The 14,077-nt window shown below is 50.5% G+C and overlaps 1 protein-coding gene across 14 annotated transcripts in view; it reads left to right on the top strand.

The window, feature by feature from the left end:
• The first annotated feature begins 534 nt into the window (after nt 1-534).
• The window catches only part of Mmd (disintegrin and metalloproteinase domain-containing protein mind-meld), a 39,490-nt gene continuing 25,947 nt past the window's right edge, over nt 535-14,077 (top strand). For 11 of the 14 annotated variants that reach the window (XM_076902222.1, XM_076902221.1, XM_076902214.1 and 8 more), the window contains exon 1: nt 957-1,447. In XM_076902222.1, the coding sequence (XP_076758337.1) occupies nt 1,363-1,447 (85 nt within the window). In that variant the 5' untranslated portion in view covers nt 957-1,362. Of the gene's footprint in view, nt 757-956; nt 1,448-14,077 lie in introns of those variants that run through there. The other 3 variants (XM_076902217.1, XM_076902216.1, XM_076902215.1) reach the window with 3 other exon arrangements.

Here is a 14,077-nt window from a genome sequence, read left to right on the forward strand (position 1 = left end):
ACGCGAGAAGATAGCGGGGCAACGTCCGGGCGACGCGGCGGCACGTGGACGGGGGTGTGGGATGCAGCAGCAGCAGCAGCAGCAGCAGCATCATCATCCAGAGCCGGGCAGTGTCCTATCTTTCGGGTGGCGGTGGTTCGTGATCGTGGCGGTGGAAAATGGTGGCTAGAAGGTAGAGAGTAGTTGGCATCTCTGTATCGATGCCTGATCCGTGGCGAAGAAGGAGCCGCCACCGTGGTCGGGAGCACCGCCACCGCCACCGCCACCGCCACCGCCACCGGCACCGGCACCGGCACCGGCACCCGACTCCACCGCGTTATTGATTTGACAGGAATGACGGGAAATGGCGCAGGAATCGATAAGAGGTGGTCCCAAGCTGGTGGTGGCTCTGCGCGGGTGTACGGCGCGGGTGAACGAAGCGGGTGTAGAATCCAGGGGTGGGAGACGGGACGAGAGCTCGCGGTAGGGGTTAGGTTAGGATGGAAAGCTGCTCGGGGTGGGGTAGGGAGGCAGCAAGAGAATATTTTCATACTCCAGACTCCCGGCGTAGGTAGAAGATGGCAGCCGAGGCGTGATTCGAGACCGGGACCTTCACTCTCTCTGGGCGCGCGCGAGTAGGGGGTATCCTTCGACGTACGGAGAGATCGCAGATCGCGGAAGTAGTGCGCTAGCGTGGTGCATTATCGCGTGTCGTCCAGTGTACCAGGAGATTCGCGATGTTCTAGGAGGACCCGTCGTTCTATACCGTTGGTGCCGGTTTGTCCTCCTATCGCCGCGAGCCTTCTCTGTTCTATTCTATTCTACTCTACTCTACTCTACTCTACTCTACTCTACTCTCTCCTCTCCGTTCCTCTCTCCTCCATCTACGAATTCTTCTCTCTTTCGTTTTGCATCTCATCTCTATCTCATTCTCTCTCTTGCTCTTTCTCTTTTTCTCTCTCTCTCTCTCATCTCTGTCTCTCTAGCTTTCTACTCGGTTCCGTTCCTTTTTTTTTCTCGTCAAATCATCCCCTCTCTCTTTCTCTCTCTCTCTTCGCTCCTGATTACCATCTACGTCAGCTTCCCTGTTTCTTCCGCGAATCCTTCGCTTAGCCCTTTCGCTCCTACGCTTGGTCTCTCCAGTTCGTTTCTCTTTTTTTGGTTGCGCCTCTACACAACTACTCAGTGCCCTCGGTTCTCGCCTTTTGCTCGCTTCTACGCTCCTACCCGAACCGCGTAACCCAGTCAGTCAGTCGTGTACTCATGATCCGACCGGCGACCAGGTAGTATCGCTGATTATGCGCGACATGAGCACCACCGCCATCGTAGTGTTTTACGAGCGTCATGTAAAATGGAATTAAACAATGTTGTTAAGACGTAAACATGTTTTGGCTACACTGTGGACTCTTTGTTCTCGTGATTGCCGTACCTGGATTTATTAGCAGCGCCGACAGCACGTCCAAGCGAGGTAACGCCTGCCTGCCTGCCTGCCTGCCTGCCTGCCTGCTTGCCTGCCTGCCTACCTATTTGCTCTTGTCTATCTATCTACCTGCTCGCTCGTTCGCTCGCACACTCGCTTGCTTACTTGCTTGTTTGCTTCCCTGCCTGCCTGCCTGCCTGTCTACCTACCTATTCGTCTGTTTGTCAACCAATTTCCCCCCTCGAATATCGTTCTCCTGCCTTTCTGTTTGCCGTCTGGCCACGAGTCTCATTGTTTTCCTGGTGTGTCGCGAAATCGAACGACGCGTCTACTCGCGACGACACCACGGAGGAAAGGATTTCCTCCACGGTCGACGCGAGAGGCAAGCCAGGCATTGGCATGCTCGATCAGCGATTTCTCGATGTCCCGGGAATCCGGTATCTCTCATCTCCGGGCCACTACTCTTCCTTCCTTGATTTATGCTTGCTGGCACGCGATCCTGTAATTTCGTGCATCATCGTTACGTGCCCGTTTCAGCCGCCCCTCGCGTTCGCTCCGTTTCGCCTATGGTCTTTTCGCAGCCCGTACACGTAAATTCTCCACCGGACGCGGCCGTTAATCGTTCGCGAGCCCCCCTGGCATGGCGTGTTCCGGTTACACACGGATTGCCTGTTGCAGATCGCCCGAGAATTGTTATCCGCCCTCGAATCACGGACCCTTTTCTCTCTTTTCTTCCTCTGTCGGCCGATACGCGGGGATAAAAGTGGTACAGCGTGTGTGCGTTCGGTATGCGAACGCGTATTTCCCTCCAACGCGTGCTGCATGCGTTCAATCGAACGTCCTTTTCTTCTCCATACCTCTTTTTCTATCGTCAATTTCTCGTTCTCTCCTAACTTCCTCCCCTTCGCTCTTTCTCTCTCTATCTCTCTCTCTATCTCTCTATCTCTCGCTCTCTCTCTCTCTATATCTCTATCTTGAAATTCGTCGAGAGCAATATTCGCTCGAGATAAGAGAAAAAGAAGGGAAAAAAGGAGAAAGATGAGGTGAAAGATGAAAGGAGGGGCTGGCGGAGAGGTAGTGGAAAGAGCGAAATCGGTTGTTCGTGGCAACGACCGGGGGGGGGGGGGGGGGGGGGGGGGGGGACGACGATTTCATGATAAAATAGACCGTATCCCGAATAGACAGGGCGTAATACGTAACCGTTGCCGTACATATTTCCGCCGCGTTGAATCCAGAAACTGCATTATTCATAATAGCGTTGACGTTACGTTATCCTACACTACGCACTTTGCATGTCGCGATCCGCTGCTGTGCGTAAAACCGCACGCCGAATGTTGGATGTTTCGCACAGGACGTTATTGTCCCGTTATCGTCTATCGATTTCCCTCGACGATGCTTAGTCGCGAAGCGTTCGCGCGAGATCAAAGAGAAGCGTGGACACGCGAGAGGTGCACGCGCTTCTTTCCTCGTCCTTATGATAAACGAGTAACGCGTCTCGAATCGAGATCGTTTCCACGAGACGACGTTCGGTTACTTTTGTTTCTTCGCCGTAGGGTCCTCGCGGATGCGATTAATTTTCGTTCAAAGGGGCGACGTTCCGTCGCGTTATTACGTACAATTAAGTTTGCATCAACTATAGCTGGCCAAGCGTCCCATAAACATGTCACGATACGATGATCCGTATGTTTGCGTATGCGGACTGAATCAAGATTCGATCGACGTGATTAATTGCCTATCTATGCATCGCGTTACCGTCGAAACGTCACGAGAAGGAACGCTCAGGCGGGCGGTAGAGCCAGCTGAGAACGAGTGGATTCGAGGAACGAGTCTGGATTCCAAGCTTATTTCAATTAACGAGAGTAACTTTTTAAACCGTCCTCTCTCTCGTACAAATCAAATTCGACGCGGATCGAACGAGCGGTAACGGTTTCTCGAAACAGCCCGCTAGCAGCGACGATGAAATTTCCAATTAATTTCTCGTCGACGGTGTTGGTCGCTCGAAACGATCGAACGATCGAGGATAGGATTATCTAGAATTCAGGTTTTCGCGCGCGCACACCCCATCCGATGACGTTTCAGCATCGAGCGCCGGTTAAAAGATTCCTGCCACTCCCGTTTCCCGAACCCGCCATATTCGTCATAGGTTTACGCCAGCGAGCAATGACGTCATCGAAGAACGAGATGGGTCACGAGTGCACTGACACGCGTACCTATGCTTACGCGCAACGGAGAGACCCGATTTTTCACGTATCAACGGAAAAGCGATTCGTTCCTTTCTCTCTCTCTCTCCCTCTCTCTCTCTTTCTCTCTCTCTTTCTGGCTTTCTCTCGCTTCACGCACCACGGCACAGAACTCGCGTCGTCTACTCTCTAATTAAATTGAAATTACGCGAGATTTCGCCGCGGAAGAAAAACGCCGAGAGAAATTATCGATATTAAATTTAGCAGCGACGATCAAACGAGCGACGGAAAAAGTAACGAGCTCGAGACCCACTTTTCGAATTTCAATTAACTCTCTCTCTCTCTCTCTCTCTTTCTCTCTTTCTCTCACTCTCTGGCGATATTAATAGACGTTAGAGGCACATTGATTTGTGACGGAACCGAATGGTAAGTTTAACCGTTTATCGCGATTCACCGGGTGCAACGTTGTTGCTCGAACGCGATCCACTTCCCTCCTTTGTGCATCCCCCTCACGCCGAATCGCGAACGATTCGGATGATACGTGCTCGTGTTTTTTGTCGTGCGCGATACTCGTTTCCGCGTATCGCAACTTTTGTTCGATTTAAAGTTCCACGGAGAACCGGATCCAATATCAATTTGCTCTCGACGGGTTCGTCGAGGACGGGGATCGAGCCACGGGAAGTTACCGTGGAACAGCTATTCTGCCTAGACGATTTAGTCGAGGGTGCTTCTCGGTGGAACTCAAGTCGAAACCAGAATATGAAGCCGCGCGCGCTGGGGAGAAACGATAAAACTGTGTCGCCAGCTATGGTATTTTTTCTCCCTTCTTTTCTCGTCTCCTCGCTCTTGAAATTAAGGGACTCGATCGGATGATGGGGTCGGGGATAAGCGCGACTCGCTCTCTATAATTTGTCCACGGAGAAAACTCGATAAAGTGGCTAGGAAAGCAGAGATCGTTTCCATAAGGGGCGGACGTAGGGGAGCAACGGAAGAGAGAAGAAGAATAATGTAATTTGAAGTAGTGAATCCTCGAACCCTTGCCGCGACGTCCTTGGCAACCATCGAGAAGGTTCGCCCCCCGTTGGAACCCAACCGAGCGGCAGTTGTGCATCGCGCCACGTTTACCTGATACACGCGTACGTGTGATTCACGCGGCGGGGTATAACGTCGGACAAAGCACGCCTTTAAGCATTCTGATCATTTAGAAATTGGCAGAGAGTTCGGATCAGAGGATTGGTACGGCTGCACAGGTAGACAGAGACCCGTTAGGTTCGCGCAGAATCAATCAATTCGTGCAGGGCAATTAATCAAGTCGGCTACCGGCGAAACGATGGCTCGTAGAAGAGTTTTCAGCGTTCTTGTCTCGAGCAAGATCCGCGAGATTGAAATGGCAGAGCGCCAGTTCTAATTTATTGGCCTTGTAGGTACTTTTAATACATGAACTTTTGGCCGATTTTTGGCCCGGTAAAGGGGACGTAGGGTCTCCTCCTCTCTTCTGTCGTGAACATACCGGATGCTTCGCGAGTTCTTCTTTTTTTCCACCTTTGTGCCCGCCCTGTCTCTCTTCCCTTTCCCGGTTCGATCGCAACGCGACTACGAGATTTACGATTCCACGTTGATTGGTTCCGCAAGCGTGCGCAACCGTGGCGAAACCGTAGCGAAACCAAAACTCCTCGTCCAGTTGTCAGCCAGCGAGCAACTTTTATTAATAATCCCCGCCTGTTTCTCGCCGACACCAGCGACCTTTACTTTAATCGGGAGGACGCGATCGGTCGTTTAATCAAAGGCCATCAGCTTCCGGCGTCGATGGAAAAACACACACGCGCGTTAATCGATCGCCGCGATCGTGGAAACGAACGTTGCGTCGCGTAGACGAGCGAAGAGTGCAATTTCCCGTCCATTCGTCGCCGAATATTACCAACTCCCACGAGGTCGCAGGGTTCGCCAAGTTATGCGCGTTAACCTCGTCGAGTTGTCGCGTGGCGACAGGTTGCGCGCACTCGTTGCCCGCGATTTGCGTGATCTCGTAACGGAGGGCAAGAAGAGGTAAAGAGAAAGTTTACAGATTTACACGTCGAAGCGCGTACGAGATGAACTCGCGCGTACGTCGCGTGGCTAATTTTCACGGGGGTTGTAACGCGCCGTTTGGGGTAAGGTTGGCTGACTAATTAACGTCGCGTTGCTATCGACGATTTTCTGCAGCCGAAATAACCAACAGGCACGCTCGCCCCAGGCGAAGAGAAACGGCGGCCGGGTAATTGGTCCGGGGGCAAGCTAGCCTACCCGTGACTACCGATCCCACGTTTCGGAAGGTATAACTTCGCTGTGAGAACGGCTCGTCGAAAGAAACGAGCCTGCACGATATCGGTTAATGGAGCGATGCCTTCGGGGAAGCTAGATATTATCGTCACTTCGACCCCGTTAGATTTACTTCCACGCGTCGCGTCGCCCCCTTTCGAGCAGAATAAGCACATTTACCCTCGTCGAGCTGCCTGGATTTCAGAGTTCACCCCCTCCTCGCCTATTCTCTCTGTTTCTCCAGCACGGATCTACCCTCCGATCGTGCAAATAACGTTACTCCGCGACCCGTATCCCTCGCCCGCAACGCGAATCGATTCCTGGCTACCGATCTTCCCGCCTTTCATCCTCTCGATCGTTCTCGATGGGACTTGGAGCTCTGCGAAGCTATTGCTGATGTATCAGCTGATCGTGTTTGTACTCTACGTACCTTAGCGTCGACGTTCAACCAATCGATCTCGAACATTTTAAATCGCAGCAATAATTTTAGAAGTAATTTCGAGGTAGTCGATTCGATGATCGATCCTCTGAAACCGTTCGTTGACTACAACCGAGGTTCACGATGGCTACGAATATTTAAAACGGTTATTATTGCGTGGGTACGCCGATATACGCGCGCGTATCCAGCTCGACAACGACGTCGGATCGATCGATGAATTGAAGAATCCAATTTGCCGGACACGGAGAAACGCGCGTAATTAACGTGCCCGCATCCGATTTTCCTCGTTACCATTCACGAGCGTCGTTCTTTCTCATCCGGTCCCGCGTTTCTGTCGCCGTTCCGCTCAATTTTCCAGCCGCGATCGGATAAGATTCTTTTTTCATCCATCGAACGCGGTCACCAGGAATTATTCGGCAATCCAGCCGGGCAATTATGCATCGTACGCGTCGCTCTGTGTAATTTCCCCGGTTCGCACGGGAAACGTTCGACCAAGAACACGCCACGGTTCTCGTAATCGATCGGAATCGAACGACAGAGGTGAAAACGGGTCAATCGTCAGGGCAAATATAATTGAATAACCAAGATAGAATCTAACGCAACGAAGGCGGTCGCTGTTCGATTAGTTGAGATCAAATTTCAAGACACGAGCAGCAGAAACAGACCGAATTCAATGAACGTTTTCAATTTAACGAGAGACTTTTGTCTTCCTCGAGTGCCCTCCGACTCGGTGTTTCGGTCCCCGTCATCCTTGCGAGAGTTCCATTATGGGCATTAATTAAGTCGCGTTAGAAAAGTGCCGTTGCCACCTTTTGAAAACGTTGAAAGGGCCAGTGGTCGGTTCGAGCGGGACCCTGGTGAAACGGTGGCTCGATCTTATCGAACCGATAATAGCCGGACTAATCTCGAACGTTTAATTTCCCTAGCGAACGAAAAGTTTCCCAATAACCAACCGACAACATGTAGCGATCGATGGCGTCGCGATTCATTTAAATAATTACCTGTACTCGCAGATGGAAGGCGAGATGGAAAGGCGAGAGGAGGGGGAGTGGTAGGAGTCTTTTCTCGAGTAGCCGCGCCAAACTTGATCGGCGTAAAAAATAATTACTTGAAAAGTTCGAAAGGGTACAAGAAGAGGAGGTCCCGGGCGCACATGCTCGAGCATTTAATGAGCTTCAAGATTTCTCAAAGAGGCCACGGGTAAAGTTCCGAGCCGATCTGCCCTACTAAATTAATGAGTTTGCATCGGCTAACAAGATAACACTCGTTTGCAATTGAACGTCGTATCGAAGATGTGCGTTGTTAACGATATCAAGCATGGCGGTTCGCGAGCACGTACGAGGAAATGAACAGTTGGCACGAGCCAAAAGAGGTAGCTATCTCTCACTGAGTGACTCGTACGAGAGGAACGAGCCGATCTTCCGTTTAATCTTAATTCCATATCGAACCTTAACCTCCACGATGTCTCAGAGCGACTCAAATACGATCGATATCTTCCAGAAACCGATTTATCGCCTCGAATGATTCTGTCAGCCGCGACGAATCGTGAACGCGTGTAAAGTTGAAAAAAAAGAGAGGCAAGGAAATCGGAAATTTCGTCAGGTGCGGGTAAAAATGCGGTGGTGCGAGGGTTAGTCTGGCACCGAGGATGAAATTAAATTTCGCACGGTAAGAAGACGACGACGGTGCGCAGGGTGAAAGTCACGAGGTAAGGAGAGGGTCTCCAATTTTCACCGGAAATATCTAGGACGCCTAGCGAGTAGAAACGCGGCTTTAAGCTTCTTCTTCGGCTATATTGGCGGGTAACGTATGGTCGTAAACGAGATAGAAGCGCTGTTCCACGATGAATCGAGTCGCTTTGAAAGTTCGTTCGCGGTGCCAGCGACGGGGGACGAAGGATTTTCGCAATTTCCACTCGCTGATCCGCAGGCTAGAAATTGATGTTTATTCGCTTAAATATCGAGTTACCGTTGAAATTATTCTTCGAATGCGCGAGACAGAGGGACAAAAATGAGAAGAATGGCGAAAGGGGATGGAAGAGGAGACCGGCGGCCGGCTAAGGCGGCTTAAACCTGATGGACGGATCAGAGGATTAAGGGATTAAATTAAGTTCTCCCGGGTGGAAAGTTTGCAAGATAAAAGAGGAGAAAAAATGGAGAGAATCGAGTTCGATGTGTAGACGCGATCTGTCCGACTACTATCTCTGTATCACCTGGACGGAAGCGGTGTCTGACGATTATTAGAAACCAATTAGAAATAATTTTCCTCCCGAGCGCGTCCCCGCTGGTCTTGCTGACACACGGAAACGAGGCGCTATGTACGAAGAAGGAAGTTTCGCCTTCCCAACTATACATACGTATTATATATATATATATACCATAGACACGTATCGATAATGGTTGCTCGAGGAATGGAAGATTCGTGTCGCGTCGAAACCTTTTCCCGAGACACTTTCCTGCCCGCGTAAACACTACGAAACGCGCAGTTCCATCCTGTCGTCTATTAAAATTAAACTAGAGGAATCTCACTGCAAAGGCGAGAGGAGCAGAATCCTGCACGCGCGCTGCGAGGAATAATAGGGCGAAGGGAGCTCGAATAATGTTTTCGCAGTACTCGAATCACTTTTGACCGAATGCCAACCGAGTTAAGCGATGGGATGGAAGCCAATAAATACACGAGGCTGTACACGGCTGTGTTTCATCTACACCGCGAGAAGAATTTCAAGAAGAACGGGGAAAAAGTCCTCCTTTGCTCTCTTTTCAGAAAATACCCGTTAAATAGGACTGGCAGAGATTCCGACTCGAAAGAGAGAGAGAGAGAGAGAGTCCAGCCTGAAACGAGGAATAGGCTCTCTGGGGCTAATAATACTATCGATCGTTACCGCGAACAATCTTTTCCTGTAAATGCAAACAAAGTTTAGTCATCGTAAGCGGACGCGAACTTTCCAAGAGTACTAACGACCTTTATCGGTAAATCGCATTACGAGCCATCGGTTCATTTAACGAACGTTTCTCGCAAACGAACGGCTCGATACGAGGCTATCGGAGCCGCGATTGTACGCTTTAACGAAAGTTTTTTTCGGAGCGCAGCTAAGATTGGGCTTTCTTCGACCCCCAAAGTGTCCAGCTCGAGTCTCGAGAGCGGAGGAACAATCTTTTTCGTCGAACCGCGATTGGTGGACGTCGACAGGATTTCAAAGACGAGGAAGACTGGAAACATAGGAGGACACAACCGAGGGCAACGAACGAAAAGCGTGGTATTTGTTTTAGAATTCCTACGCTTTACCGATGTTCGAAGTGGCAAAGCGTTTGAAATCTGAAACGAATGCGCATAAACCTTCGTCCATGGATGGCACGCTGGCCGAGAGAAAGAAAGAAGACATTCCGCGTTTCACGCGCGTATGGACGCGCAGGGTGTTCGGACAGGGTGACACAGGGTCAAAGGGGATCGAGGGTTTCAGCATCGTGGCGCGCACCGTCCACCCCGTTACGATTACGATGAACTGTTAACAACGACGTCGTTCAGAGCCCGTTAATTCCCCGATGATGAATCTTGCAAGGTTTCCAGAGGGTTATTTCTCTTGGAGCGGGCATTAAAGCTGAAACGCGAGGCTGCACGTTTGGCGCACCGGTTCCGATCTAATCACACGCCGCGACGGGGGTTGCGAGGGCGCGGTTAAGGCAGTCCTGCGAGAAACAGCTGCTCTCAGCTACGATATAACGTGAAATATACAACGCAATTACCGCGAACGCCAGCGCCAGCGCCAACGCCAACGCCAAACAGCTATGTAAATTTTTTACGAATCTTTTTCCTTGCTACTTCTTCTCGAGCTAGCGCGGCGGCGGCTGAAGCTTTGTTAGGGTATTCCAACGGGGTAAATCCCCGGTCGTTTGCCGTTCCATTACCGTTTCGCAGACATCGCAGCCCTACTTGCACAGCCATCGAGTTGAATGAATCCTACGTATGTACGCACCTATCTGTGCACGCGATGCATGTACATCGTTGACATGGCTGGCTGACTGCATAGTAGATCATCTACAGCGCAGCCCGCCATGGCCCCCTATTCAGTATACTTGCTTACAGACCGTTGACAGTCGTAAGTGATCTTGTTAACTAATCTCCTCGAGATACCTCGGATACTTTTCTATCGCCCCGTGAAATCTCTTCCACGATCCGACCCTCTCTCGACGGACGTTCTCGTCTGGTTGTTCTCGATCTCGAAGTCGTCCTCAGAGTCTCCGTTCACAGGTCCTTTCCGATCTTAGTCGCTAATTAAAAGCGAGCCAGAAGAATCCTCCAGTCTCGTGTATCTCGATACAAAAGTTTAGTTTAAGCGGCTCACGGATTGCGTAGTCGAGACTGCAGCTCACGGTTGATATCCCAGAAATGTAGAAAATAAATAGCGACGCGAGCAAACACGAGGAAGCGGTTCAAAGCGGAACTGTCCCCTTCGTCGCGCCTCCCCTCGTCGCTTTTGATTGTATATTTATTCGATTCCGCGCCCTTCCACCGGCTCTTCCGTCGAGACAGCCCAGCGCTGCTAGGATTTTCGAATCAAGACGAGAAGTTTACCCTATTTTCGCGTCCCACGATTTTTATACCTCGAGTCTCGATGGAAGAAAAGGATGCGGCGTAAAGTTCAACGGTACGACCATCAATTCTCTCCAGAGCTGGACCGCTCGTTACAAATACAATATAAAACGTTGAATCTTTCGATGCTCGTGAAAACGTCGGCTCGATACTTTAAACGTAACTGCCCCTGGCTCGAAACCCCTTATCTTTATTACCCGCGATACCAGGCAGCCGCTAGCCGATTTCTTCACGGCTGAAACTCCCTGAATATTGATCTTTTTCTCTTCTCTTTTTCCTTTCGGCTGTTTTTTTCCTTTTCTTCGCGACTACAGCAAGCTATCGACGAGAGGAGAAGACAGAGAACGCGTGAACCTTTTCTTACGAGCGATGTTCTCGCTTTTGTAAATAAAAAATGGGGGGACGTTATTTATTCGCACTGTCGCGGAAGCAGCGACTTAGAAAGCTCCAATCGTAGATTCGCGACTGTTAGAAAACGATAGAAAGAGAAAATGAACGCGCGAATCGAGAATGGATGCAAATAAAGGAAGACAGAATTCCTATCGAACGTGTTATAAAACACGTCGCAACATTAGCCAATCACGTAAATATAGTGCACTCGTGACGCGTTGCGTTCAAAATCAGTTTCTCGTACGACGGAACCCAGCGATCTTCCGGCTCTTGCGGCGCTTCCGGTTCACCCGAAAAACGATCCACCTCGACGCGCGCGACACGATCGACAGCTTGTCAACAGCGTGCTCGACGTAAGAAAGTAGCCAAGTCCCGGTGTGTGTCGTGGTCGTGTCACCCCGTATCTGGCAACAAAGTTTCCCTCGAATATCCTGTCCGCCAACCCCGATGGGAGCGCGTATGGCACGCGTATTAATTTCGCCGCGTGTCACACACGGGAAGAGGAAGACGTGTAAGGGCGCGCGAGACGATACACAAGCTGGCGCTTGTCGCGAGCATGGAGTTACTCTCGTCTTTGACGGAATAAGGGAGAGGGCAAGTTTGACGAACGCGAATACACCGTCAGCGGCTGGTATCTAGGATAGGTAGCAGCAGCGAGTGGGCAGGAGTACTCTTTCATTTGGTCGGACGGCTACAGGCTGATATGTTCACGCAGCTGCTCTCATCAACCGTATCGGTCCGAGGTTGAACAAAACGCGGACAGTTCTTTGGAAAACTCCCGAGAGCCAAGCCAATAGCGTACCGTAATTTCGTCGCGGAAAAAGGCCACGCAACGGCAGCGCGCGGGGAACAAAAGATGCATTGATCCGCCAGGATCCGTTCTCAATTAGGAGGACGCTAGCGAGGAGCGTGGTTAAGGATGTGACACATTGCATACATCCATGCTATTTCGTATCTTTCCTTCTCTAATTCTACACGCCAACTATTCCTTCCTTTTCTTCATTCTTTCCCCTTTTCCTATCTTCCTTCCTTCGCCTCTCTGCCTCCCGTTAAAGAAAGATGAAATATCGACTACGGCCGGATCCAATAATTACAAACGGTGGCCTGTGCGCGCGCGCAATTCTACGCGAGGCTTGATTAAAATGAATCCCGGCACCGGTGCGTGTAACCTTGGTAGTTGCGCCAACAACGAACGCCTCGTCCCGTTTCGAGGGAAAAAATTAATACCGTGCTCGAGCCACGTCGAATTCGCTGCGAAATGAAATTACTCGACGATAAATCAACTCGAACCTCGAGAGCCGTTTAAGCGCGCGCTCTACTATTTGTCAGTTTAAAGTCGAGTGTCATTTTCTCGGAGACTCCGCGCGCCTCTTTACCCGATTATTTCCGCGAGCGTGTACGTAGCTGGCGTCCGCGGCTCTGAGCGGTTTTTGCGAGGAATCGCTCTTTCGATAGCGTGCTCCCATAGAAATCGGCGCCCAACACGTTGATCACTCGTTCTCGTCTAAGTAGAAGCCTTCGTACACGCGAGAGTGAAACGTGGGCGGATAAAAACCGAGCGTTAATCGAAGGATTATAAATTAGAAGAGCAGCAACGCTACTCGCTGTTTCGAGTAAAGGGAGACATTCCTAGCGTATACAGACCGAGCAGTTTAAAGGATTTCCGTGGCGAACCAAGGTCCGCAGGGTGGCTACCAACGAATCTTTCTTCGAAACTCTCCTCGTCCTGACTTTTTCTACCCGTCATCCTCTGTTCCATTAGAAAACGTTTCTATTGCTCAGTGGTACGAACAGTTTGCACGAAACAGCTCTCCGTGGCGGCGATTTATCACGGACGTAACGCAGCTCCATTAAGAAAAGATGGAAACGGTTGAAGTTGGTTTGGGATCACGTACGCGCGCAGGAAGCAGCCTACAGTAAAGTGGCACGGTTTCCGTCACTCGCAACGACTGATCGATCCCCGTACGGATACCCTGGCCCGTTCGATTAATAATTTCGTACGACGTGCGCGAGTACTTCGATTACACACGACGAGTTTCATTGCTGATCACGGAACAATGTCAGCTGGACGTAAATCTGTGACTATTAATTACACGACCGTGGACATTGACGTTTCCATGCTAACTGAATCGAGATTCAACTTTTACCTTTTACGCTCCATCGATGGACCGATTTACGGGAGCAACACTCCATTTCGAGTCGATTGGTTCCTTCCAACCTGATACGATCGAACCCTTCTCACCCCGATGAAACTCGTATCATCGTGTATGATCACGCGAAGCGAAATATTACCATGTATCGTTCTCAAAGACAGAGAAAAAAGCTTCGATCTGTTTACCAGCGAAACGGGAAAAACTTGAGGTCGCGTCAGCGTGCAGACCGATCGGTCCAATTCGCAGGTACACAGCCGCTCTAACCGGGGCTTTAATTGCTTTTCAAGTTAAACACACAAATCTATCGACGCTGGTGCACGCTGCACGGGAAAACAAAGTTGAAACGAGATTTTTCGTAATCTACGAGAGGCGATCGGTAATACGATGGATCTTTTTTGACATCGCGTGATTTCGTCGACTAAACGGATCGATGGGCTAGTCGAAGGGAGAACGATCGTTGGTGGAAACGGTTCACGCGGGATTAAAGTCCCGCGTGGCGTACGCGGCAATGGGTAAACGCGCGGATTGATCCGGTAGGCTGGTGAAACCGCGTCGAGCTTCGTCGCACTCGGAAACGCGGGAATTAAAAACGGATTTTCGAACACGCAAGACGAGCGAGTTCGAGCGA

Source organism: Xylocopa sonorina, chromosome 9 (genome assembly GCF_050948175.1).
Source record: "Xylocopa sonorina isolate GNS202 chromosome 9, iyXylSono1_principal, whole genome shotgun sequence".
Lineage (NCBI taxonomy): Eukaryota > Metazoa > Arthropoda > Insecta > Hymenoptera > Apidae > Xylocopa > Xylocopa sonorina.